Genomic DNA, 24,175 nt, shown 5'->3' with positions numbered 1-24,175 from the left:
CAGTTACAGCTACAGAAGAATCAGGACATTGACACACAAGTTTATGTTGGGAAGCTAGATACCTTGCTTTAATCATTCAATGCACGGTTTCATGACTTTGACCAATGCAGATTGTTGATGAAACTTTTTGCAGATCCGTTCAGTGTGTCAGTGGATGACTTGTCGAACTTACTGATCTCCAGGCATCTGATGAAATGCGTGATATCTACCGTGAAAACAGTTTGCTTGACTTTTATAAAACGTTGCCTGATACATTTGCTAATCTGAAAGAAAACGCACTTGTCCACACCAGCATGTTTGGCAGCACGTACTGTTGCGAACAGGCTTTCTCGCATATGAAACTGAACAAAACAACACTAGCAATTAGCTGACTGATGATCATCTGGAAGCAGTCTTGCGTCTTTCAACGTCAAACATCAAGCCGGACATTTCTAAGCTCGTAGATGACATGCAGCACCACCCATCGCACTGACTGTGTGACAGTTGATGTATCATAGCATTTCTTAGAATAATGTGCAAACTCTTTGATGTAATCGTTATTTGTGTGTTCTTAAATGTGATGTCCATCTTGTGTGAAACAACTGTGGGACAATTTTAATCTTCACTTTTTTGGCCCCCAACAGTTACGAGAAGTCTGTTTGTGACCCCTAACTCAAAATGTTTCTGCACCACTGAATTAAAGGAAGGTTGTCCAATCAGAACCATCCACTTCTAACTCTCTGGTTACTCATTCACTGACGAATAGTGGAATTAACTGTAATTTTATATTCGGACGAGGGCATCACATGGTTTTTAAAAGGTGAAATGTTTCTGTTGTAGATTTTGTTGGTGTATTAATATTTAACTTCTCTCATAATCAAAAAATGTTATAAGGTGTTTCGTAAGCATCCATTTTTTTTCTTAACATTTTGTAGCAACATAAGATATATGTACAAACCAAAACGGAACAGTAAAAAAATGTAAAAAAACAACAACAAAGAAGCAGCTTTTATCAGTATCAGTTTTTTTACAGTTAAACTTTCACTTTCTGAACTGTAATTTATTGGTGAAAAAATAATGCATTCAAATAAAAAGCACAATGCTTCTATAATGCAATGTTCTTTAATCAATATTTTTGTGTAAGTATCGTATGGTTCAGTTAAATTTTTGTACATTTGTTAATCAAATACTATAAAAAATGTGGTTTTTCAGCGATTCATAGAATTTTAACTTTATTCAATATTACTCGTAATAATATGTGATTTGATCAACAATTTAACGAAACACACACCTCTCAGTGGCGCAGTGATATGTCACCAGATTTATTTTATTGAAAACCATATTTCGATACCACTGGTGGACAGAGCACAGATACCCGTTTGTGAAGCTTTGAACTTAACAACAACAACGAAAAACATTTGACTTGCAATAATTTATTCCCAATAACTAAAATACTGTGATGCTTACATCGCATGTTTTGTTGTTGTTGTTTTTTTAAATAACATTACTTCCTGGCTTTCGTTATTCCGCCTTTAGGAATGATCTGAATATTGTATATTATAGGAATATTATATTTTATTAAAAATAATTGTTTTCTTTGCGGTGTATAAAACGATGATGGAAATTACGTAAAACCAGATTAAAATGGAAACAAAAAAGCTGAGTAACTACTAATATGATATATAAATGTACTGTGAAAAAAACAACGACACAAACCTGAAAACTGAAGAAGATTTATATTACTACTTTATTTGTTTCATATGTAAGGGTCGATCTTTTATATAGTTGAATGTAGCGAGATATTAATATTGTCTGTTTTATAAACACTCACGGGTAGTTATCAGGAAAGACAATCGTTTCATTCACATATGTAGATAACCTTATTGTTTTGGCTTACGGAATAATTCAATTCAATGACAAATCCAAACTGTTCAAGAAACCAGAAAATTTCCAGGAGGTAACGTAAGAGCTCGTTAATCATAACTTGTAAGTCTTTAATAACTCTGAACACATACTGAAATAATAAGAACAACAGTCATTAGTTTATATATACACTTAATGCTCCAGTTTAATTTAAGCAATTTATCAGCAGTTTTTAAGAGGATAAATAGCAGGTGTACATGTGCGTATATTTACACGAAAAAGAATCATTAACAATTGAATATAAATATTTTATCTTCACATTTTATTCGAATATGTAGAATTAATTCAGGAACGGTAAAACAAAGTGCGTTCTAGTGTAGTAAAACAGGATTATTAGCAGTAAAAATATGTAATTTTAGCGATTCACTTTTCTTAACTGAGAATATAAAACATGCAACAGTGAAGAAAAAGTAATTTAAATAACAGAAAAAATATGATATGAAATCGAACCTCTATAGTAATAAATAATTTAATGAGATTAAAAACTGAATAAATTAAAATTTTCTCTTACAATTGAAAAACAAAACAAAAAACAAACATATTTTGTTTTAGAAACTAAATCCCATACCAGGGATAGCATAACGGTGGCCAGCTCCAGTTTAGGAATCAACTTTTGCCATTATTTATTTTTTTTATCGCAAATTTGGTAATCAGCAACTGCATTGCTTCACGCCGTCCATTTTGTAACGTCATTCTGGTTTAGATGTTTGTTTTCGAGTGTGCGTTGTTTTGCATGCGCTTGCAAACATATTTTTATTGTGCAAATTTCACGTGTTTAAATATATTTTGTGTTTAATCCCATACTATAGATCAGTGGATAGTTCGAAAATGAAGGAATCCAGATGATGGTGAACACTGAAAATAAAGAAAATTTAATGATTCTGGCATTAATACCGAAAAGAGAATGGCGCCTGACAGGAAAAAACGTGAAACGATAATTTAATGAAAGTTGGGAGTTGAAATTTGCAGTGATTAAAGCAAATAATAAACCAGTGTGTCTTTTGTGATACAACATTTTTAGGAATAATAAAGTATACAACCTCGAACAACACTTTAACAATTTTCACAACGAACATTTCCAGTTGATAGCAAAAATCGTATGAATTAAATTAACCGTCTGAAGGTACAAGTTCATGAACAAAAGAGAGGCCTAAAACGATTTTTATTATCGATAGAACTAGTTACATTAGCTAGCTATAAAATAGCTTGGATTCTAGCTCAAAAAAAGGAAATTATTTTCTGATGCTGAACTAGTAAAATAAATATTGATTGTGGTCATTGAAACTTTGTTGGATAATTATGATTCAAAATTAAAAGATGAAATTCTTCAAAAGGTAAATAATTTGCAATTAAGTCGAAGAACTGTTTTTAAAAAACTGTTTTTATTTTTCTTTGGCACTGTTTTCATTAACCACAGTTGTGGTCACTATGAAAAATAAGTTGCCCACTTCTGTCCTATACCTACAACAAACAAACTTCTATGAGTTGCTATTATTGCTTACCTTTAACACTATCGTTTGGAGTCTTCCCATTGGATTTGTTATATCTTTTATCACTTGCCTCACTGCAAAATACGCCCACTGAGAAATAAAGTCTCCATCTGTGTGGCGCTCACTAGTACTTGACTGTACAAAGGTTATAGACTGTAAATCCAGTTCGTCCAGCTATAAAGAAAAAATAAATGATGTCTAAACATTGATTAGATATTCGTTTTTATTGCTAAAATTGTTTTAATTCCATTCGTTTCTTAGTAACACAGAGCGTGAATATTGCAAGGGTATTGTTTTCCATATGAACATTATTAAGACATGTTCCAAGGAGAAAGAGAAAAAAAAAGAGGAAAAACGAATGCAATTAAATTTCAGCAAGAGAATTATACTTTCATCAATATTCGCCTTTCATTTTAGGTTTGAAATACTGTCATTTAAATAAGTGTTTCATAGAAATAAAATGTTTTGGTATTTCCCAATTTACTAATCTGTGCAAATTTTATTTTTCAGAGAAACGTTAGAATATTGTTGATAAAACACTATGGCATAAATAAAGTTACATCAGTGAATCAAGGATATATATATATAAGAAATCAAAAGGAGAGTATTAATCTAAAAAAAAAGTAACAAAAACAACAAATATAACATATATGCACACAAATATTATGTATGTGTAACAATTGGACCGAAAAATGTGTATACATATTTTCTCTATTATTTTAATTTGTATATTCTATTGATTTCATGATCGAAATAACGGATATCGAGATCCCTGTTGACAAATTGATTCAGTTCTCATGTTGGCACTCAAAGTTACATTTCAATTTACTTTAGAGTCAATCATTTTTTTTTTATTTTAGCTGCTTTATGTTGATTCATGTCTTAATTAAGTTTTAGAATGTTTATCTCGTTTCAGTTTTTACGTTGCCATTAAAAGAAACGGTGAATAGAAGCAAATAAAAATATTCTAATATATATATTTTAATTTCCACGCTAAACTTTTTTGTTGTTAGCTGTTTCTTAAGTGAAAGTTACAGATTGCAGTGAAAGCAGTTAGTCAACACCAAATATCTTCAACGAAAATTAAGATTGATTGTTACATTATAACACCTCCAAGAAAAAAAGCATGTTTGGAGATGGAATTGGAACTTGCCGTCCGCATATTACAAGACACGTACTCTAACCGCCAGCCCACGATGGGTCTGTATGTAATATTATATCAAGCATACTGTTTCTAATTTAGCTTGCTCCTTTGCCAATGCCAGGGATACAAGATATACAATAGTGGTCGTAGCACTATTTATATGAACTGCATGAAAAACAACTGTTATAGTGTGAACTAGATGAAGTAAGTGACTCGGCGCAGATAGTCTAGTTTCTTTGCGCCATAAAACGCCGACTTGTAACGGCAAATCTACTAAGGCTATCAGCAGTTGCTTATACTTTTGTACGGATAGAAGAGAAGAGAGTGGGCCAACGCTACCCGCCACCAACTCTTTTACCAAACAATAATGAAACTGACCGTCACATAAAACGCCTTTACGGCTGAAATGTCACACATGTTCGATGTCGGGTTTCGACCCCGCGACCTGCATTTTTTTTAGAAAATAAGATAGACATGTAATACACAAAAAATACACATGTTAATGATAGTTTATTATGATTTTACCATAAAAAACTCTCATAAATGTAATTTTCATTTCTTTCATAACTCCTCCAACCAAAGTTTCCGTTTTTAAACACATGTTAGACGTACCTGAAAACTAAAACAAAAAGAGGACATTGCAAAGTACATACATGACTTATTTAATTGTTACTAAATTTGCACTTCACTCACATACACTTAGAAAGCGTGCTATTTAGTAGGCTATCACTGTTTCGGCACATGTACCCACTTGAAGGATCTCAAACATAATTCATAAGTGGCTTATTTATTAGTCACTTACGATCCAATGTTGTAGAAAATTTCTTTAGATCAGAAGACAAATGTTAATGATGCTCTTTTCAAACTCGTAAGTTTAATAGATTGTTTACCGAGTGCTTGACGTACACACAAATAAAACATTGTAAATGAATAGTACATATAAACCTACTTTTTTTAGAAGCTTTTCTTTGATCACGAGTATATCTAAACCTTTAGTGATATTTTGATAATATTCCCAAGCAAAAGATCCAGTAAACTTCCCATCTGAAAGATACGAAAAGCCTTCAAGTATTTGTATTTATTCCACAAACTTGTATCAATCCTGGAAATAAGCGACACAAAATGTAACACGTTAGGTAAATAATGACTTCTATCCCCTATTTGATCGCTCATTTATCTCAACCAAAGATAAAATAAAACAAACTAATCGCACTCAATCAGGTCTCTGCTAAATTGTAAGAAATTTCATGTACTTAAAATATCAGCATATTTTTTTAAAAAGCAAACATGGTGTGAAAATATTCTCTCATGGTTAATTTCAATAGAATATAAGAAAAACGTATTAGGATGTTAAAAAAGACTTATTGCTTACACAAAATTCGATATAAATATCGAAGATAAACTTAGTATGTTTATTATTAAGTACAAAGCTACACAACAGGTTATCTGTTCAATATCCACGAGTGTTGCAACTTGGGTTCTAGCTTTTTTAGTCTTAAAACTTACTGCTAAGTCTCTGAGTGGTAGCTTATTTTGTAAGCAGACGAAACATGTATATGAATCAGCAAAGCATGCCAAATAACAATATTATAATTTATATTATTACAAGGTACGCCTTTTAAAGTAAGGAAGAATATATTAAAAACAGGTACAACGTTTCAACCACTGGTGCAGTTATTCTCAGGTACACAGGTTTTTTAACATTAAAGATTTAAATATTTGAATAAACATTCAACATATTCTAAAGAGTGCCATGAGGCGAACTTTTCTCTAGTTGTGTGTATTAATAACCCTTTTAATGTAAAGAAATGGTTTCAATTTAGTCTTTTAATTGTTGAAGTAAACCCTAAGTTATTCAATTAAAAGTTTTCACGAACTCAAAGATTTTACGGTGCTTTATTAAAACCAATGACAACATTAGGGTCACACTAATGTGAATAGGAGAAAGCTTTTCAGAAATTATTTGTGACGCATTTCGCTTTTTTTGTATAATCTGTTAATTTGACTATTTATTATCACTTTTTGTATTTAGCTAAATGTTGAAGACAAACTCGGTTTATTCATCGATGTAGAACAGAGTGGTACCATGCATTAGCTCTCTCCATCCTGGTTAATATGTACTTTTGTTTTGGAAATTTCTGTATTTTTTCAGATCAATTTAGATACAGAGAGCTTATCAAGTGAGCAACTCAACTTTTCCTTTTTGCAACGCGTGTAGTACTTGAATTTACTAATTGGCAAACATTCATGTTTTGTTGCAGGAAGATAACTCATATCATTGTAAGACAGATGGCTTTTTTTTTTTTCTTTCGGTAAAGTGGATGATGGTTATGGGCTGCTTCTACCTTCGCATTGAATTGAAGGGGAAGTGCAAAGTGAGTCGTATTCTGTTGTAACTTAGCGGGATGTTATTCTATTTCAGTATATAAAACTATTTTTGTTTTATTAGATATAACTTTCAGAATTTTAGAATCTTAAACAACTATCATAAAAATAGCTTCTTAAAAACTTTTGTGGCATTTTTTCTTTAACTATTGCATTTATTAAACTTTCTTTTAAAGTAACATAATGTTGGACTGTAGCAGGCTCTAACTTTCAAGGAAGTCAAAGTTTGTTTTGGTTATTTATTTGTGTATAAGCATTTTGAATTTCTTATTTAAAGTTCACTTGTGGGGTTGTTTATATTTTTACATTTAACTTTACTTTCAGCGTATCTTACAAGACAGAGCACACTGAAACGGTAGGAGGAAGTGTTAAAGGTTTCATTACTTGTTCTTTTCATTCTAAAATATTCATAATGAAAACTTCCTTTCGTGTATTAGTTTTGTTTGTAAAAAATATTTTTGACATGCGCGTTTGTAAGACTTGCTTGTTAATTTTTAAATTTTTAAAGTCAATTTTTAAAAAGTTCCTCCCATATTTTTAGATGTAGATAATAAATGTCATAAGTTATGTCTCCGATTTATTATGTTACATATGTTAACATATTACTATTTCAAATAACCTAAAATATTAATTTTAACATAGAAGTTAATTAAATGTTAATATATGAATTAAATTTATGATATTGTCCAACAATATTGACACACACAATTTTCTTTTTTAATACAAATATATTTTAATATACAAACAAAAATAATACAATTTGTAATAACCCTATTACTATTAGTTATTATACATGATGGCTTATATACAAGAGTTTTACATATTTACAGACATTACTGACTTTTATATCTGGTCTAGAACTGAATATTTTATCGACGATCTATGTCCGCGACAAGCAAATTAATTCTGAGTTTGTATTGTCACACCTCGCTTAAGCTTGTTAGCTGTCGCTTCGTGATTGGCCTCACAACGCTTACAAGTTCAGATCTTACTGATGAAGATATTTAACGTTCTCATAGAAATTCAACTGTTCGATGTAATTCGCTGAAGTTAAACGATTTGTGATACCCGAAATCTGTAAACCTTTCTGGTCAAATTCTGTAGTTTTACTATTAATAGACGTTAATCAAAATTATAGCTTCCTAGGCCTATAGCACACTGTGGCTGACCAATAATAATAATATATCTCACGTTGACCGAATCATGCGATTTTGTGGAATTTTCAACAATGTTCAAGCGTGCTTTCGTAAAACACATATTGTTGATTCTCACTTTACAGAATCTTCCACAAACTTAGAGAACAGGCAGAACAAGCGCAATACACAGCTAACAATATACGTCACATAAAAAAGTCTGTATTAAAACAAGCGTAATTATTAAAATCAACGTAAAGCGGCAAATCCGTTACATTAAGTTTAAATACTTCCAATTTAGTTTTTAAGTATTTGTTACTTACGATCTAATCTCATACTCTACTTATCATTGTACAATGGTTTTCGAAGAAAATTGCAGTGATTTACTAAAAAACTTCTTTAACGGAAGAACGTACCTATTTAGTATGTAGGTATATTATAAGCTAGACACCTTCTTATTTTAATATAGAAATTACACAGTTTGATTTATCTGGTGTCAGCAGTTTTATATAACACCTGTTCAACAAAGTCGTTAAGTTGCTTTTACTCCAGTAACTTTTACTCTCTGTCACTCCTTTGAGATGACATTTGTCTGCCCATAGGAGATATAGCTGCACAGTTGTCCTTTGTGTATGGAAGTAGACAACAGTTTCCTCTAAAGATAGGCCAGGCTATCTCTTGAAACTAAAACTTCCATTATTTTCAAATAGGAATAACATCAGGTGAGTAGCGCTGTTCGCAATGAGAAGTTCTGACTGAACGTTTTAGGTATGTAACATAATGTGCTATTAGACAGTTATAGAGTTACTGATTATGCAGGTTCCAAAATCTTGTATACATGTTTGGAAGAGCTTCATTCTAAAGATCACGAGCTATCCAGTAAAGGCCATTGATCTTTGTGTTGAAATAATACAAACAGCGTTGTCTTACGTTATTAAATAACGATTGTCTTCAATGTGTGTTTTATATTGTATCCATTCTAATTACGTGTCTTTGAGAAATTCAGTACTATTTCACAGAGTTACCTAGTCGGTTCACCCATTATATGGAGGATATATTAACTGATGAAAGAAAACAATTTTTACCTAAAAGTACTATACACATCAACATAATTATTAATACTTTATTGTTTCTAAATCCGCTAGGGTGTATTTTGATGGTTAAATATAGGATTTAGTAGACTGTGATTACAAAAGTATTTTAATTACGTCGAGCGCAGATAGACCTCGTGTAGCTTTGCGTGAAATTCAAAAACAAACAATACTTACGTCGATCACACATAACTTTACGTGATAGGTCAAGGATATCGCGAACTTTGTCCCATAACTTGTCTAGAAACTCTTTACCAGTAACAATGCTCTCTCCTCCGAGTTCTTTGATCTTTTGGAATAATTCTTTGGCGTTTTCGAGGAGCGATTGCAGGACTGGATGACCCCCTAGCTTCAGAACCTGAATCTCTACCCATATTTCAAGTAACTGTTGCACGAGTTTGTTGAGTAAAGATGATTTTACAGCTTTTTCAACTCTGTTTGAAGATTTATCATTCGTTTGGCATTTTAATTGTAAATCATATATTGTTCAAATGATTAAGAATATGTCAAATATTTACTAACTTAATCTATTCAAATCTAACAATATTGATTATTTGAAACTGATTTTACGTATTACAATCATAAAATTGTATCCTTAAATGTTAAATGAAATAAAATAACAGACATGTTTAAATTTTACTATTATCAAAATGGTGAGGTTTATTTAGATGTTCTTCTATACACACGCATGAAAATATATAGCATTACTAACGCTAACCATTTTTCCGGGTAACTATCTAAGATTTGTTTTTATAAATCAAAAACAAACAGCAAGCACAGAAGAAACGCAGTCACCGTTGTACATGTGACTCTTGGTTTTTAATACAAAATAGTCAGACATTTCATGTTTGTTATAAGTAGAAACCTCTGGATGCACACAGTACACATACAATACGCTCGCTATTTCCAATTATTGTTTATTTAAACATGCTAATTCATGATTAGAAGAAGTTTTAGTCTTACCATTTTAAATCATGGTCGACACTTATTTCTACTGCCTAATTTTCCCAAGAGACAGCATGATAATATAATTTAACTTATTGAAATATAAGTTACGAAAATCAAACAAACACAAAATATACATTTCACAGTAGTATTTATTTTTGTTATACATTAAGGCATCGTACTTGCATCACAGTTGTTTCATGCTTGTAGAGCAGAAAAATGTCTCAAATATTTTGTTACCCTAGTCACTCTCTAGAAGTAGGTTGTAGAAACGTCCAATTTTTTTAGTTCTGACAGATGCTCTGGTTAATCTCATGTGTGACCAGTTAAATCAGTTTAAATTTATAATGATATTTTATGATTAACAAACATGCTGTTGTATCTGCCTACGTTGTAGCCTTTACTAAAGAATATTCACTGTAATACCGATTAACACCGATTTATGTTTTCGTTTGTTCATTTCAAATATTTTCAAGTGCCTGGATATAACATTTCTTTGTGTTTTATGTTCAGTTGTTTTGATATCGTTCGAAACCATATTGCAACTCTCAAAGTTGGCGGTGGATGGTGATGACTAGCTGCCTTCCCTGTAATCTTATACTGCTAAATTAGGGACGGCTAGCGCAGATAGGCTTCGTGTAGCTTTGCGCGAAATTCAAACCAACAAATGTTGCCTCTTATTTTAACTAACTAACGTGTGATGAATTCAAAAGACTAGATGATTTCACCCACTGCCAATTCTTGAGCTCATACTTTCTGACTGAATAGTGGAACATTAAAGTCAATTTTGTAGCGAACACATGATTCTAAAGCACGGAGCATGTTTTCTCACGGCATTGAAACGTAAATCACGAATCCTCGGATTCCCATTACGAGTACCTTAAGCACTAGGTAAACAAAAGTCAATCAAACCGTTGAGATCTGACATAGTCAGGAGGCTAGGACGCTCAACTTGCAATCTGCGGGTCACGATTCAAATCCTCGTTCCACCAAATATGCCCCTCTTTTCAGCCGTAGGGGCGTTATAATGTACGGTCAGTCACACTAGTCATTGGTATCCCAAGAGTTTTTGGTGTGTGGTGATGACTAGCTGCCTTCCCTCTAGTCTTACACTGCTAAATTGGATGTTCCTGTAAACGTTTAATGTCAGATATGGTTATGATTTTATCATGTGAAAACGCTTTCTGAGAACTGATAAACATAAAACATGCTGCTAAATATGCGTGTATTAACTGTGAGGATTAAATCTATAAAATATACTCTTAATAATTATTTCATCCGGGCATTTGAAGAGCATTCTTACGTTTATCATTTTATTGAATATATTTATCTGTAAATCTAAATAAAATTTAACATAGAGTTAAAATAATCAAATGGTTTGGGCTGTTTTGAATCTCGCGCAAAGCTATTCGAGGACTATCTGCGCTAGCCTTCTCTAATTTAGCAGTGTAAGACTTGAGGGAAGGTAGCTCGTCATTACCGAGCCCAACTCCTGGGCGACTCTTGTACCAACAAATAGTGGGATTGACTGTAACATTATAACGCCCCCCCCAGCTGAAAGAGCGAGTATGTTTGGTATGACGGGGATTCGAACTCGTGACCCTCAGCTCACAAGTCGAGTGTCTTAACCACCTGGCCATACCGGGTTCTCTCTATATATCATAGTTATTTGGGTATTGATGTTTATATACCCAGGAGAGGGCCCGGCATGGCCAAGCGCGTAAGTCGTGCGACTCGTAATCCGAGGGTCGTGGGTTCGCGCCCGCGTCGTGCTAAACATGCTCGCCCTCCCAGCCGTGGAGGCGTATAATGTGACGGTCAATCCCACTTTTCGTTGGTAAAAGAGTAGCACAAGAGTTGGCGGTGGGTGGTGATGACTAGCTGCCTTCCCTCTAGTCTTACACTGCTAAATTAGGGACGGCTAGCACAGGTAGCCCTCGAGTAGCTTTGTGCGAAATTCAAAAAAAAAAACCCAGGAGAGTTGGGTTTGATCAATCTCTTCCTCTTTCCTTTATATTTGTTTCAGCATTTGTCAAATATATTTATACATTATACACAAGGGCCAGAGTAACACGCACTTACTCAGGCCCCTATCAGGGCAATGTCCATGCACAATCTACACCTACATTTTTCTTTATAGTTCCAAAATTATTTGCACTTTGATTAGATAGGTATTAACAATAAAACATTTACATAAAACTCTTTCAATATTTATTAATTAACCCCTAAACTAATGTGGAGTCTAGTTTATAGGTGGCCTTTTTTTATTATTTTGAAAATATATATTCTCTGGGGAAAGGTGTTTAGGTCTATCCTCATCATTTATGCAGTACATGTCTATTTCGCTTACTAGTTCATTTTTTCTCCAATTTTTGTCAAAATAATTTATTCTAGTACATAGGAGTCTATCTGCTATTGTTTCCACGTGTGCGTATTTATGCATAAATTCTGATGATGTAGTTCTGGGTACTTTATAATCTGTTGTGAGTAGTGTATTGTGTATTGTTTGTAGTAATTTTTTTTATATTTATCCATACAGGGGCTGCATAGTCAGTGACGGGTCTAATGTATGTTTTATAAATTTTTATGATATTATCTGCTGTTGCTCTTCTATTTTTATCAGTTATACTCCTAGCATAGTTTGTTCTTCGCCAAATTTTTGTTTTAATATTATTTATGTGGTTTACCCACGTTAGCTTTGAGTCAAATTGTTAATCCTAAAAATTTTACAGATGTGCTCAAATGAACAAGTTGAATCCCGCGCGCGAAGCTACTTTCTCTTATTTTGGAGCGATAGACTAGAGGAGAAACATGCTGGTAAACACCACTCACCATCAACTCTTGGGTTACTCTAACGGAATAGTGGAATGGATCGTTACATATTTCCCACATGGATGAAAAGGGAAATATATTGATGATGAAATTTGAACTCGCAACCCACTTATTTCAAGTTAAGGACCCAAGCCACCATGTCTTGTCAGACTTTAAAGTAACAGAAGTGGCAAACTGATTTAGATAGTATTAAATTATAGTTATTTTTTAGAAATAAAATGTTTTTTTATCTGTTAGGTTAGTAGAGTAATAATAAATAATTAAATTGGTGAAACAACTAATAAAAATATCTGAAAATCTTGGGGTGGGAACAGCCATTTTGTTCCTTAATTTGTTTCGTATGAAAATTGAATTTAGAAGTGTTAAATTAATCCAAATAAAACTAATGTTTGACTTACGCTTGAAACCTCAGTGTCTCAAAAAACCAACGTATCTAAGGCTTTGTAAACTTAGGTCTTAAGGAATGTTTGAGCATCAGAGAGATGAATGCAGATTGTTACTTTGTGTAAGGCTTATGGTACATACATTCAACTTGAAAATACTGTGGTTTATAGAACATTTATTTTATTAGGAAAATGTATAAGTTTGTGTTTCAAAATCTAACCCCAGGAAACAAAACGATTTGTAGCAGGTAGACTCAAAATTACATGCATGGATGTTTTTTATTTCGTTCTAATACTATTTTCGAACTTCGCATTAACAATAATTGAAATAATATTATCAAAATAATTGTATTTTTAAGGTCTAAAATCTGTAATTTAGAAGTTTGAAATTAGTGTTTTCTATATCTGAAATCAATGTTTTTTAAGTTTAAAATCTGTGTTTTCGAATTGTGTGTGGGATCATTGTTTTTGTAGTTTGAGGTCAATGTTTTTAAAGTTTGTATATCTATCGAATTTCCCACAAAGCTACTCGAGGGCTATTTGCACTAGCTGTACCTAATTTTGATTGACTAGAGGAAAGGCAGCTAGTCAACAATACCCACCGTCAACTCTTGGGTTGCTCTTTACCGAAGAATAGTGAGATTGACCGTCACATTATTATGCTTCCACGGGTTAAAGGACATAATAAGTGAAGGGGCTCAATTGCACAGCCTACAGATTGCGATCCAAGACCCCGTCTAGTAGGTCATGCTAGGCATCTATTGAAATATGAAATCAGTGTTTTCGATGTATTATTTCTGTATTATAGAAGTCTGAGTCCAGTATTTTTGAAGTCTGAAATGTTGTGTTTTGCCTTATTAAATTGACGATGCTGTCATAAGATTGATATATTTCCATTTTAACCCACGAAGCGAAATTATTATATATAGCGTTTAATTGTACATGGCATTACAGAATAAAAAAATCAGATATTCGCTCTTCACCGCGTTAGTATCTTCACTGTGTGTTTTGAATCAATGTAATTGTCCTTCTCAGTTATGTAATTATTTTCGTGGTTTTTATCTTGATTCACTAACGATAACCTGATGAAGGCAACACGACAAACCCATACTCCACGTGGTTACTGTAACACACTGTCTGACATTTATAAACCAGAGACCCGAGTTTTAATTCAGTCTGCTTAACGTTTCTTATAATAAAAACCACCAAGAAGTACATGCTAATATCGAGATTACTTTGCTAGAAAATCAACAGCTTGATCAAAGTTATAGTTATTACTTATCGTAATTACTAATGTTCAACGTTTTTTGTAGAAAGTTTAATGCGCTACAGTAATTGCATTACACGAAAAATAATATCAATTACGTCTATGCATTCTTTTCAAAAATTTGGAATTAAAAAACAATGTAATTGTAGATGATAAGATTAATGACAAAGAGAAGATGTAGAGTTAAAGGTTGTTTACATTGATAACTGTGGCGAATCTTCGACATCGTACATCTGATTGATATGGGGTATATTTTCCAAAGCAGTTTCCGCTGCTGAGCTGACATCATTTACAGCTATGACGTAATCTGTTAAATATAGAAAATCAGGAATATTAAATATAGTAGGTAATAAAATTTCTTTATTCTAAGTATAAAGTCCATTGCTTATGATATCAAAGGAAAAAAGAAAGCACATTTTTTTCCACATGTAGTTGGGCTTAATATGGAAGTTTCCAGTATAGAACTTTACATAAACTATTCATAGTCAGTGGAGAAGGAAAAGGTTATGTAAAAAACCTAAAAGAACAACATACATACCAAGTTTGTTTGTTTCAGATGATCGTGTGAACGTACACATTCGTTATTTGAACCAACTTCTAGGCTGTGTAAACTAGCTGGTCTTACATTTTCACGGATAGACTACTTAATACTTAACATCACCTACCTCTAACACTCTGTTCATTCAAATCGAAAAGTGGGAGTTAAAGATCACTCTTATCACGCACCCACAGCCTCTAAGAGTGAAGTAATTTTGTGACATATTCATAGTCCTATACGCTAATTCCTGGATCACGATCAGCTCATGTAGTTCTGATAATATGGTTTGTGGTTTTATCTTACTTTGGAGTTAGATATATGCAGTATTTCAATTCATTTTATTTGAAAATGCGTACAAGTAATATTTAATAAGACAAAAGTTTAATAGACTCAACGAAAATATTGAGCAGTACACGTAGCGCAAAAGCAAATGTTAAATGAATTATTAATATTTGAGATTTAAATGTTTATGTTGTACACTTCAAGGTGCTGTAAATGACCATACATTTTTAATCGCAGGTAAAGCTGAATTCATTTGCTGTGCGATAAAAATTTTAAATATAAAAGAATTTCCCTTGTTTGGGAGAAGTGTGAGAGCTCGGACCGATAATAGAAGGCGAAGAAATTAACGAATGGTTTATGTTGCTAAAATAGGGTTAATTGATTGGATGTATGTACTACTTAATGGATATTTATTGAATGATAGTCATACAGCCAAGTCTGGATCTTACTACAAGTGTTTACAATAAACGTCATCATGTCCAACTCCAACCAATTTAAAGAAGAGAAACACTTATATGAACTAATAAAAACAGAAGTGAAGCAGTAGTCGTTTTGAGATGAGGACATGCCATTTAGAAAACATAAATTAACTACAGAGACATTTTATAGAGCGCATACTTCTGTCGCTCTTTCTCAGAATCGAGATTAGGTTATTAGTGACCTGGGAGGATCAGGTTCTTGGTAGACCTGTTCTTCCCTCCCATACTGTGGTTACAGGATATTCTGGACTTTAGGGTGGGCTTGTTGAGTGTTTATTGTTTCTTTTACTACTTTTCTTTTCAGGATTATGTCCGATTTATGTTGTCAGGTTTGCACGTGTTTTTTTCAGTTAAAATCAGTCTCCATGCTAACAGATAGGGATTTTTTATTATTATTTTCCTGACCTTGCTGTGACATTGACCCTCCAAATACTAAACATTCCTAAGTTGGACCTTAGTCTGACTGAATATCACTTTTAGTCCAAATTCATTCAGTTGTTTCTCATGAATCTTGCTGAAAAACAACCTCCGTTTACCTTTAGTGGCGAAGTTAATAAGTTACAATAAACATAACTTGCAAAAACAACAAAACAATAACATATTTTAGTTAACTTAATAAATATGGAAAAGTGTTTAAGGATAGTCTTATGGCCCGGCATGACCAGGTGGGTTAAGACGTGCGACTCGTAACCCGAGGGTCGCGGGTTCTCATCCTCGTCACACCAAACATGCTCGCCCTCCCAGCCGTGGGGGCGTTATAATGCGTTATAATGTAAAAGAGTAGCCCAAGAGTTGGCGGTGGGTGGTGATAACTAGCTGCCTTCCCTCTAGTCTTGACTAGTTCACGTGTTCTTGACACCACTAAAGACGAGATTTTTTATGACGATCAATTAAATGAATGCATACCATCAGCTGTTTGACATAAAGGCCAAACTTAGGAGGCCTTTTCCTGATCATTTTAAAAGGTTTTAAATCATTGATGGAGTATAGCTTTTTTTAACTTCGACTTCGTTTATTAGAGGCAAAATTTGCTGTGTTGTGAAATTAATATACGTATTAATGTTTAAAAAGTCTAGCATTCACGGAAAAAGAGCAGTATATTCAGTTTAATCAGAAAATTTTAAATTAAAGTAGTTTTTCTGGTTATAGGCAGTTAGTTCTTTGACACCCTCTTTGTCGGCCCGGCATGGCTATAGGCAGTCAGTTCTTTGACACCCTCTTTGTCGGCTCGGCATGGCTATAGACAGTTAGTTCTTTGACACCCTCTTTGTCGGCTCGACATGGCTATAGGCAGTTAGTTCTTTGACACTATCTTTGTCAGCCCGGCATAGCTCGGTGGTTGAAGCTCTCGACTCATAATCCGAGGGTTGTGGGTTCAAATCCCCGTCGCACCAAACATGCTCGCACTTTCAGCCGTGGGGGCGTTATAATGTTACGGTCAATCCCACTATTCGTTGTTAAAAGAGTAGCCCAGGAGTTGACGGTGGGTGGTGATAACTAGCTGCCTTACCTCTAGTCTGACACTGCTATATTAGGGACGGCCAGCGCAGATAGCCCTCGTGTAGCTTTACGCAAAACTCAAACCAAACCAAATTACCCTCTTTGTCAAAAGTACTTAGTACCTCGTTACAAAAAGAAAACAACAAAAACATGAGCTAATAACTGTCTAACTGATTACAGATTTTTTCTTTCATTTTCCATTTTTTTCTTCAAAATCCTTTTAAAACTTATTCTTTTCTTCATTATTTAAGTTCAAAACATCCAAACAAACACGATATTCACGCGTGAGTTTGAAAACCTGCCTTCTTGGTCATGCTAATTACAAAATCTGATTAGGAATTTTCTCTTGATTATAAGCCCACACTACTGATTTATAAGAACACTTGCAGAAGTTTTGTTGTTGTTGTTGTTCATACATTCTGTAACAAGATGTAATAATCATGTTAATTACTAAAGCTTATAAAATTACCACTTCAGTTTAATTAACAGAGACATAATCCATTTGAAGAAAACTTGACCGGTAAATTATTACCTTCTTTAGCTTGTTGATTAAACAATCAGGAAAACATATGTCAAAACTTATGAACAACAGGGATAAATTGATAAACAAACTGTTAAGGGTAAATCTGGAGCCACATCTTCGTGTTATTTTAATGAATTACCCAATCGACTTGGTGATGTGTTAAACGTTGACGAATGTATTAAATGAACTAATAACTGATCGTGATATCTCAGCGCTTTATAACAATAACAACAAAAACTTCAAAACTACAGAATCAGTTGATAAACATAACAACTAGACTACCATGGTAATGTTCAATAATAACATCCAATCAAACTATAATTCAAATAATCGTAAAATGGATGGATAACGTGTATTGTACTATGTGTTTCTAGTTCATTTGTTAATTAGTCTAAAAAAAACCTCCTTCCTTCCCAAGTATCACAGCGGACTCACACCGCTAGAAACCGGGTTTCGATATACAGGTAGTCCATTGTGTAGTTTTGTACTTAATTCCAAAGAATCAAAACATTTTGAAAATTTCTGTATTTTTACAGTTCTCAATGTGGATGCACTGAGGCGCTCGAGTAAGTTATTCAATTTTCTCTTTCTATGCGTTTTTAATAGGCTGTGAACAATATTTTTTTGAGTGAAATTTTGGTTTGTTATGAATTTCCTACAAAGCTACTCGAGGGCTATATGCTCCAGCCGTCTCTAATTTAACAGTGACAGACAAGAGGGTAGGCAGCTAGTCACTACTACCCATCACCAACTTTTGGGCTACTCTTTTACCAACCAATAGTTGGATTAATCGTCATATTATAACATTTACACAACTGAAAGGATGAGCATCTTTCGTGGGAAGAGGATTCAAACACGCGACCCACAGTTTGCGAATCGAGTACCTTACCCATTAAGTCGTGCCGGGCTTGAGCGAAAGATGATTTGTAATGCTAATAAAGATAGAAAAACATGTTTTTCTTCTCAACGAATTGTGTAAAAGATAAAGGCTTTCACACCCTTTGCAAGGGGTACACGACAAATAACCGGGTTGAGAGCAACTTTGTTTGGGTGTATTATTTGTTTTCATATATAAAGGTAGGTTTACCCAGAGAACTTAATGGGTTTTTTTTCCCAGACTTTCATATTTTAAAATTAAGCAAACTTCTTAATTTAAGCTCGAACACAGATTCTGGGTTTAACATAAGAGGAATGGATTTTGAGAGAGTTTTCGTTTCATTTTAGATCGAACACAGACTCTGGGTTTAACATAAGAGGAATGGATTTTGAGAGAGTTTTCGTTTCATTTTAGAGAACAGCCTTAAAGCGGAGAACTTTGGTAGAATGTAGTTTCATTTTAACTTCTGCTTTCATGTCGACACACGTTCGGTGAATTAATTTAACGTGACTTCATATAGATCTCGACTCTCAAGGAAGGTAGGGGTTTGTTTACACTCATAATGTAAGCAATAGTTTCATTTTGATTGTAAGGTTTAGCAAAATCCAAGCTTATTTTGGATTTTACTTTCATTTTAGTTTAACTTTAACTTTGAGTTCCAGCAAAATCTGAATACTGAGGGAGTCAGAATTTTGTTGTGTTAATTTATAGGTTAAGCAACTGAATTATCTGTTTTACTTTATGTTCACTTAACCTTTTGTAGTTATGTTTACTTTGGATTTTACCTTCTTTTATTTTCCTTAAACTATAACTAGAATCATAGCGAACTGGTAAACCGTCAGTCTTGCCGCTGAGCCACAGGAGTGGGAAGGTAAAAGTAAGATTATTTCAAGGTATATAATATTCTGTGTCCCAAAGCAAAATGAATAACAAAAACTAGGGAATTATTGTATTTTTCATGACTGCAACTAAGAGTCCTAGGTACAACCACTGTTTTAATAAGGGGATAAACATGTAACAGAGAATTCAGGTAAGTCGACATATAAATAATCTTATGCCCTTTATACACCATTGACTAAGCAAGTGGCATTTCATTGAAAATCGTTCAAGTAATATTATATTAAAGAAAAGTGGTGTAAATATGGCTATGAGTTCGCGCTACCTCACATTTCTGGGTTAGATTGAAATACTTTAAAATGATGTTTCAAAAACTTTGCTTCTTTCATTCATTTGTGAAGCAAACTTCAGTCATGTGATTATATTACATCTTTCGAAGTCAGAAGATGCAAATCAATTAATGGTTTGGTTTGTTTTGAATTTCATGCAAAGCTACACGAGGGCTATCTGCGCTAGCCGTCCCTAATTTAGCAGTGTAAGACTAGAGGGAAGGCAGCTAGTCATTACCACCCACCGTCAACTCTTCGACCACTCTTTTGCCAACGAATAGTAGGATTAACCGTAACATTATAACGCCTCCACGGCTGAAAGGGAGAGCATGTTTGGTGTGACGGGGATTTGAACCCGCGACCCTCGAATTACGAGTCGAGTGCCTTAACCACCTGGCCATGCCGGGCCTTAATGGTTTGGATTATCTACTTCTTTCTGTAAATAACTAGCGTATAGCCTGTCAAGAGTGACGGAGCAAGTACTACCACCCCCACTTCACAATATAACCTCACCTCACATTTGACAGCTAACTGAACTAAATAAATTTTGCGAAATCAATCTTGATCAACAAAGAGGCAGAAAAATACATCAAGGCAGTCAAACGTCGGTAAATTCCTTTATGAGCTAATTAAAATTAGGATTATTCATTAGACGAATTCATGGCATTTTCACGGAATAGGGCCCGGCATGGCCAAGTGTGTTAAGGCGTTCGACTCGTAATCCGAGGGTCGCGGGTTCGAATCCCGGTTGCACCAAACATGCTCTCCCTTTCAGCCGTAGGGGCGTTATAATGTTACGGTCAATCCCACTATTCGTTGGTAAAAAGAGTAGCCCAAGAGTTGGCGGTGGGTGGTGATGACTAACTGCCTTCCCTTTAGTCTCACACTGCTAAATTAGTGACGGCTAGCACAGATAGCCCTCGAGAACCTTTGTGCGAAATTCATAAAACAAACAAACAATTAACGGAATAAGTATTGGAAAAATCGATTAGATTAACAACTTCTAATATACATAAAAGCTTATGCTCTTTGATAACTTTACATTTCAATAATGGATTTTATATTACTGCTTAGAAACAAAAGTATAACCTTGAAGTATAAAATAAAATGTATAGATAAAAAGGGTGGAAAAATATTTGTTGATTTCTCAATTTAGAGGCTTCGATCATTGAAAAGGTTTACTTGTTGTTGTTTTTACATTAAAACCACTGGTGATATAACAGAAAATAGTTTAATTCAGAAACGATTTAAGTTTAAAACTGAATCGATATTTTTACTTTCGTGATCAATTTTATGCACTTTGCTCTAGGCTAGGTGATCCCACACTATGTCCTTACTTTAGATTTATTATACTAACGTTCACTACACTTATAAGGTTTCACGACTCTCTCACACACACACATACACACAAACATCCCTCACGGGTTCTTCGCATTCCCGTCACTAAAATTGTAATGGTCAGACAGTATTCGAACTATTTTATGTGGATAAATACATTTTAGCTTTCATGACTTTCCTACAGGGATGGGCAAAAAAGTGGCCACTCTTGAAAATGTTTAATTTGTTATATCTTTTATTAGATAATAATAAATATGTAAAACCTATATGTTTTAAAACTTATTTGACAAGATCTGTTCAAATATGATCTCAAATCCTAATTTTAACACTGAATGTTTCATGATTTTGGTAACGTTTTCTCATAAAAAAATGTTGTGTACTTGTGGAGTCGTTAAAATATATTTTAGAAATAAGAGAATTGATGTTTTGGAATGGCCAGGTCAACAACTTGATATCAATCTGATTGAAAATTTGTGGGCTGAGCTGAGCCGATTAGCATAAGAAGATGAAAATTTTGAAGTACTCAAAGTTGAGTCGTAGGAATAGCTAAACAAACGCATTGAAAGCATGCCAGGTCTATGTGGTTTGGTTTTGAATTTCGCGCAAAGCTACACGAGAGTTATCTGCGCTAGCCGTTTCTTATTTAGCAGTGTAGGACTAGAGGGAAGTTAACAATTTATCACCACTCACTGCCAACTCTTGAGCTACTCTAACCAACAATTGACTGTCACTTTATAACGCCCCCACGGCTGAAAGGGCGAGCACGTTTGGTGTGACGGGGATTTGAACCCGCGTCCCTCGATTCGGATTACGAGTCGAGTGCCTTAACCACCTGGCCATGCCGAGTCACGTCGATGCGAAGTAGTACTGAAATCCAAGGGAATGTGTGCAGATAGCCCTCGTGTAGCTTTGCACGATATTCAAACCAAATCGAACCAAACCAAGGGAATGTCGAGCAGATATTAACTTGTGAAACAAGCTTGTGTTATTTTCAGTTTTATTTTTACGTTCGATTTAAAGAAAAACAAAACTAATTTGGTCATTTTGTAGGCTAATTGGAATAAAATGATCTAAGAAATAACAGCAGACGTAGAACACTTTTTATAAGAAAATGTAACTAAAATCATGAAAAGTTCAGGTATTTACAAAAGCTGTGTGAAAATTAGGATCATATTTGAACAGATCTCGCCAAGTGCATTCTCAAAACATATATTTTTACATATTTTTCTCTTATCTAATAAAGGATATAACAAATTAACAACATTTTTAATGGAGCCACTTTTTTTTTGTCCACTTCCTATATTTCGGGAAATCAAGTATGACATGACGTGACACACAATATATTTTATGTAAGGTTATCTGCCTGTTTGTCGGCCAAGCTTGATTTTACAAAATTTATTTATTTCAGTTAACTACAAAATGTGAGTTTTGCGTATACTGTGGGGTGAGGTGGCAGTACTTAGCCCGTCATTTTTGACGGGCTATATATTAGTTTAAATATAAAGTTCAACTAGAAAAAGGTTGTACACCTTCATGTAGTATATTTTGTATCAGTTTCTGGGCCCGGCATGGCCATGTGGTAGGGCGCTAGACTCGTTATAATGGAGGTGTTATAATGTGAAACTCAATCGCACTTTTCGTCGGCAAAAAAGTATCTCAAAAGTTGTCGGTGGATGGTAATGACGAGCTGCCTTCACTCTAGTCTTTCACGGCTAAATTAGGAACAGTTAGCGTGGATATCGCTCGTGTAGCTTTGCGCGAAATTCAAACCAATTCCTGGTGGCACAAATGTAGATATCCACACACAGACACGCACATCTATTTGTTTACCTTTTGAAAATTAAAGATGCTAAACTAAATAGTTCTTGTTCTACACGATGAATGTGAGAATTGGCTTCTAGGAACAAATGTTGTTGCTATCTATGTTGTTTTGTATATCATGTATTTTACTTGTGGCTTTTAGATTGCTTTAATTTCTAACACCATTAATATTTTATTACCGCTGTATAATATTTTATATAGTAAATATTATCTTAATATCGCTACGGGAAGTAGTGCGTAATGTATTATGTAATATTCTTCAGGGGCGTAGAATGGTTTAACGTCCCCTCCTTCCAATGGCACAACGGTGTCTGCGGACTTACAACGCTAGAAATTGGGTTTTAATAGCCGTTGTGTGCAGAGTACATGTTATTAACGTTGTAAAAATGTGAGTTTAGTACCTTAATACTGTTGTTTCGAAACTATGCAAGAGTATTAAATAGACTTTGGCCAGCCAAGCGTAAACAACATTCGTATTTTTGAAAAAATATAAAATGACTTCTTTTCCCCAAATACCGTTCGTTTGTTTTTTATGAATCAACTTGCCGCCTTAAGAAGCAGTAGTATGTGAAATAGTAAACTCTAGTTAGTGTTAAAAATAATAATATAAGAATTTTTTTTATTAGTTTTCCTCAAACTAGTTGTTGACAAAACTTACCATTTAAGTATTCGGACAATTCATTTCCAGTGTCGTCTTCTGTCTGGCCAGTACTAACCATCATAAGAATTACTGCGTGAAATGTCCACAACAGTGAGTTCCACATTTTATTTTATGAGTTGCTGGGACTTTTCCTCGAACCTAAAGGTGTAGAGCCCTTGTTCTTTCACAGAACAGTACACAAAGTATTCTCCAAAACTGTTAAAATTATATATTTTTATCTTATATCTGATTGTAACATACTTATACAGAAAGAAAAAATCTTGAACCCTAAACAGCTGTTGAAGTATATGTGAGAAAGTGAACATATGTTCCATCGCCAGAACCAGAGCCCACAAAAATATTATATTGATTAAAATAAATGTACTAAAATTAAAGTATACTTTCACTATGCTATAAGTAATATATATATATACATACA

The 24,175-nt window shown here is 33.9% G+C and overlaps 1 protein-coding gene across 1 annotated transcript; it reads right to left on the bottom strand.

Annotated features, from left to right (window-relative positions):
* Positions 1-1,708: 1,708 nt before the first annotated feature.
* Positions 1,709-23,957, bottom strand: LOC143222303 (uncharacterized). The gene is made up of 6 exons (XM_076448644.1): positions 23,755-23,957; positions 14,771-14,879; positions 9,323-9,579; positions 5,486-5,580; positions 3,405-3,566; positions 1,709-1,993 (listed from the first exon to the last, which is right to left on the bottom strand). Exons 1-6 carry the CDS (start codon positions 23,858-23,860, stop codon positions 1,838-1,840), a joined length of 885 nt encoding a protein of 294 aa, XP_076304759.1. The 5' UTR covers positions 23,861-23,957; the 3' UTR covers positions 1,709-1,837.
* Between the last annotated feature and the right edge of the window lie 218 nt (positions 23,958-24,175).

The sequence above is a fragment of the Tachypleus tridentatus genome, chromosome 8 (genome assembly GCF_004210375.1).
Source record: "Tachypleus tridentatus isolate NWPU-2018 chromosome 8, ASM421037v1, whole genome shotgun sequence".
Classification (NCBI taxonomy): Eukaryota; Metazoa; Arthropoda; class Merostomata; order Xiphosura; family Limulidae; genus Tachypleus; species Tachypleus tridentatus.
This window is presented reverse-complemented; position numbering and strand designations above follow the sequence as displayed.

Bases quoted from the DNA above. Each gene is read 5' to 3' on its own strand.
- LOC143222303 (XM_076448644.1), bottom strand. From the start codon at position 23,860: ATGTGGAACTCACTGTTGTGGACATTTCACGCAGTAATTCTTATGATG. The intron at 3,567-5,485 runs GTAGGTTTATAT...TTTTCTTTATAG, and splicing joins AAGAAAAGCTTCTAAAAAAA to CTGGACGAACTGGATTTACA. The intron at 1,994-3,404 runs GTAAGCAATAAT...TTATTATTTCAG, and splicing joins TCCAAACGATAGTGTTAAAG to TATGTGTTCAGAGTTATTAA.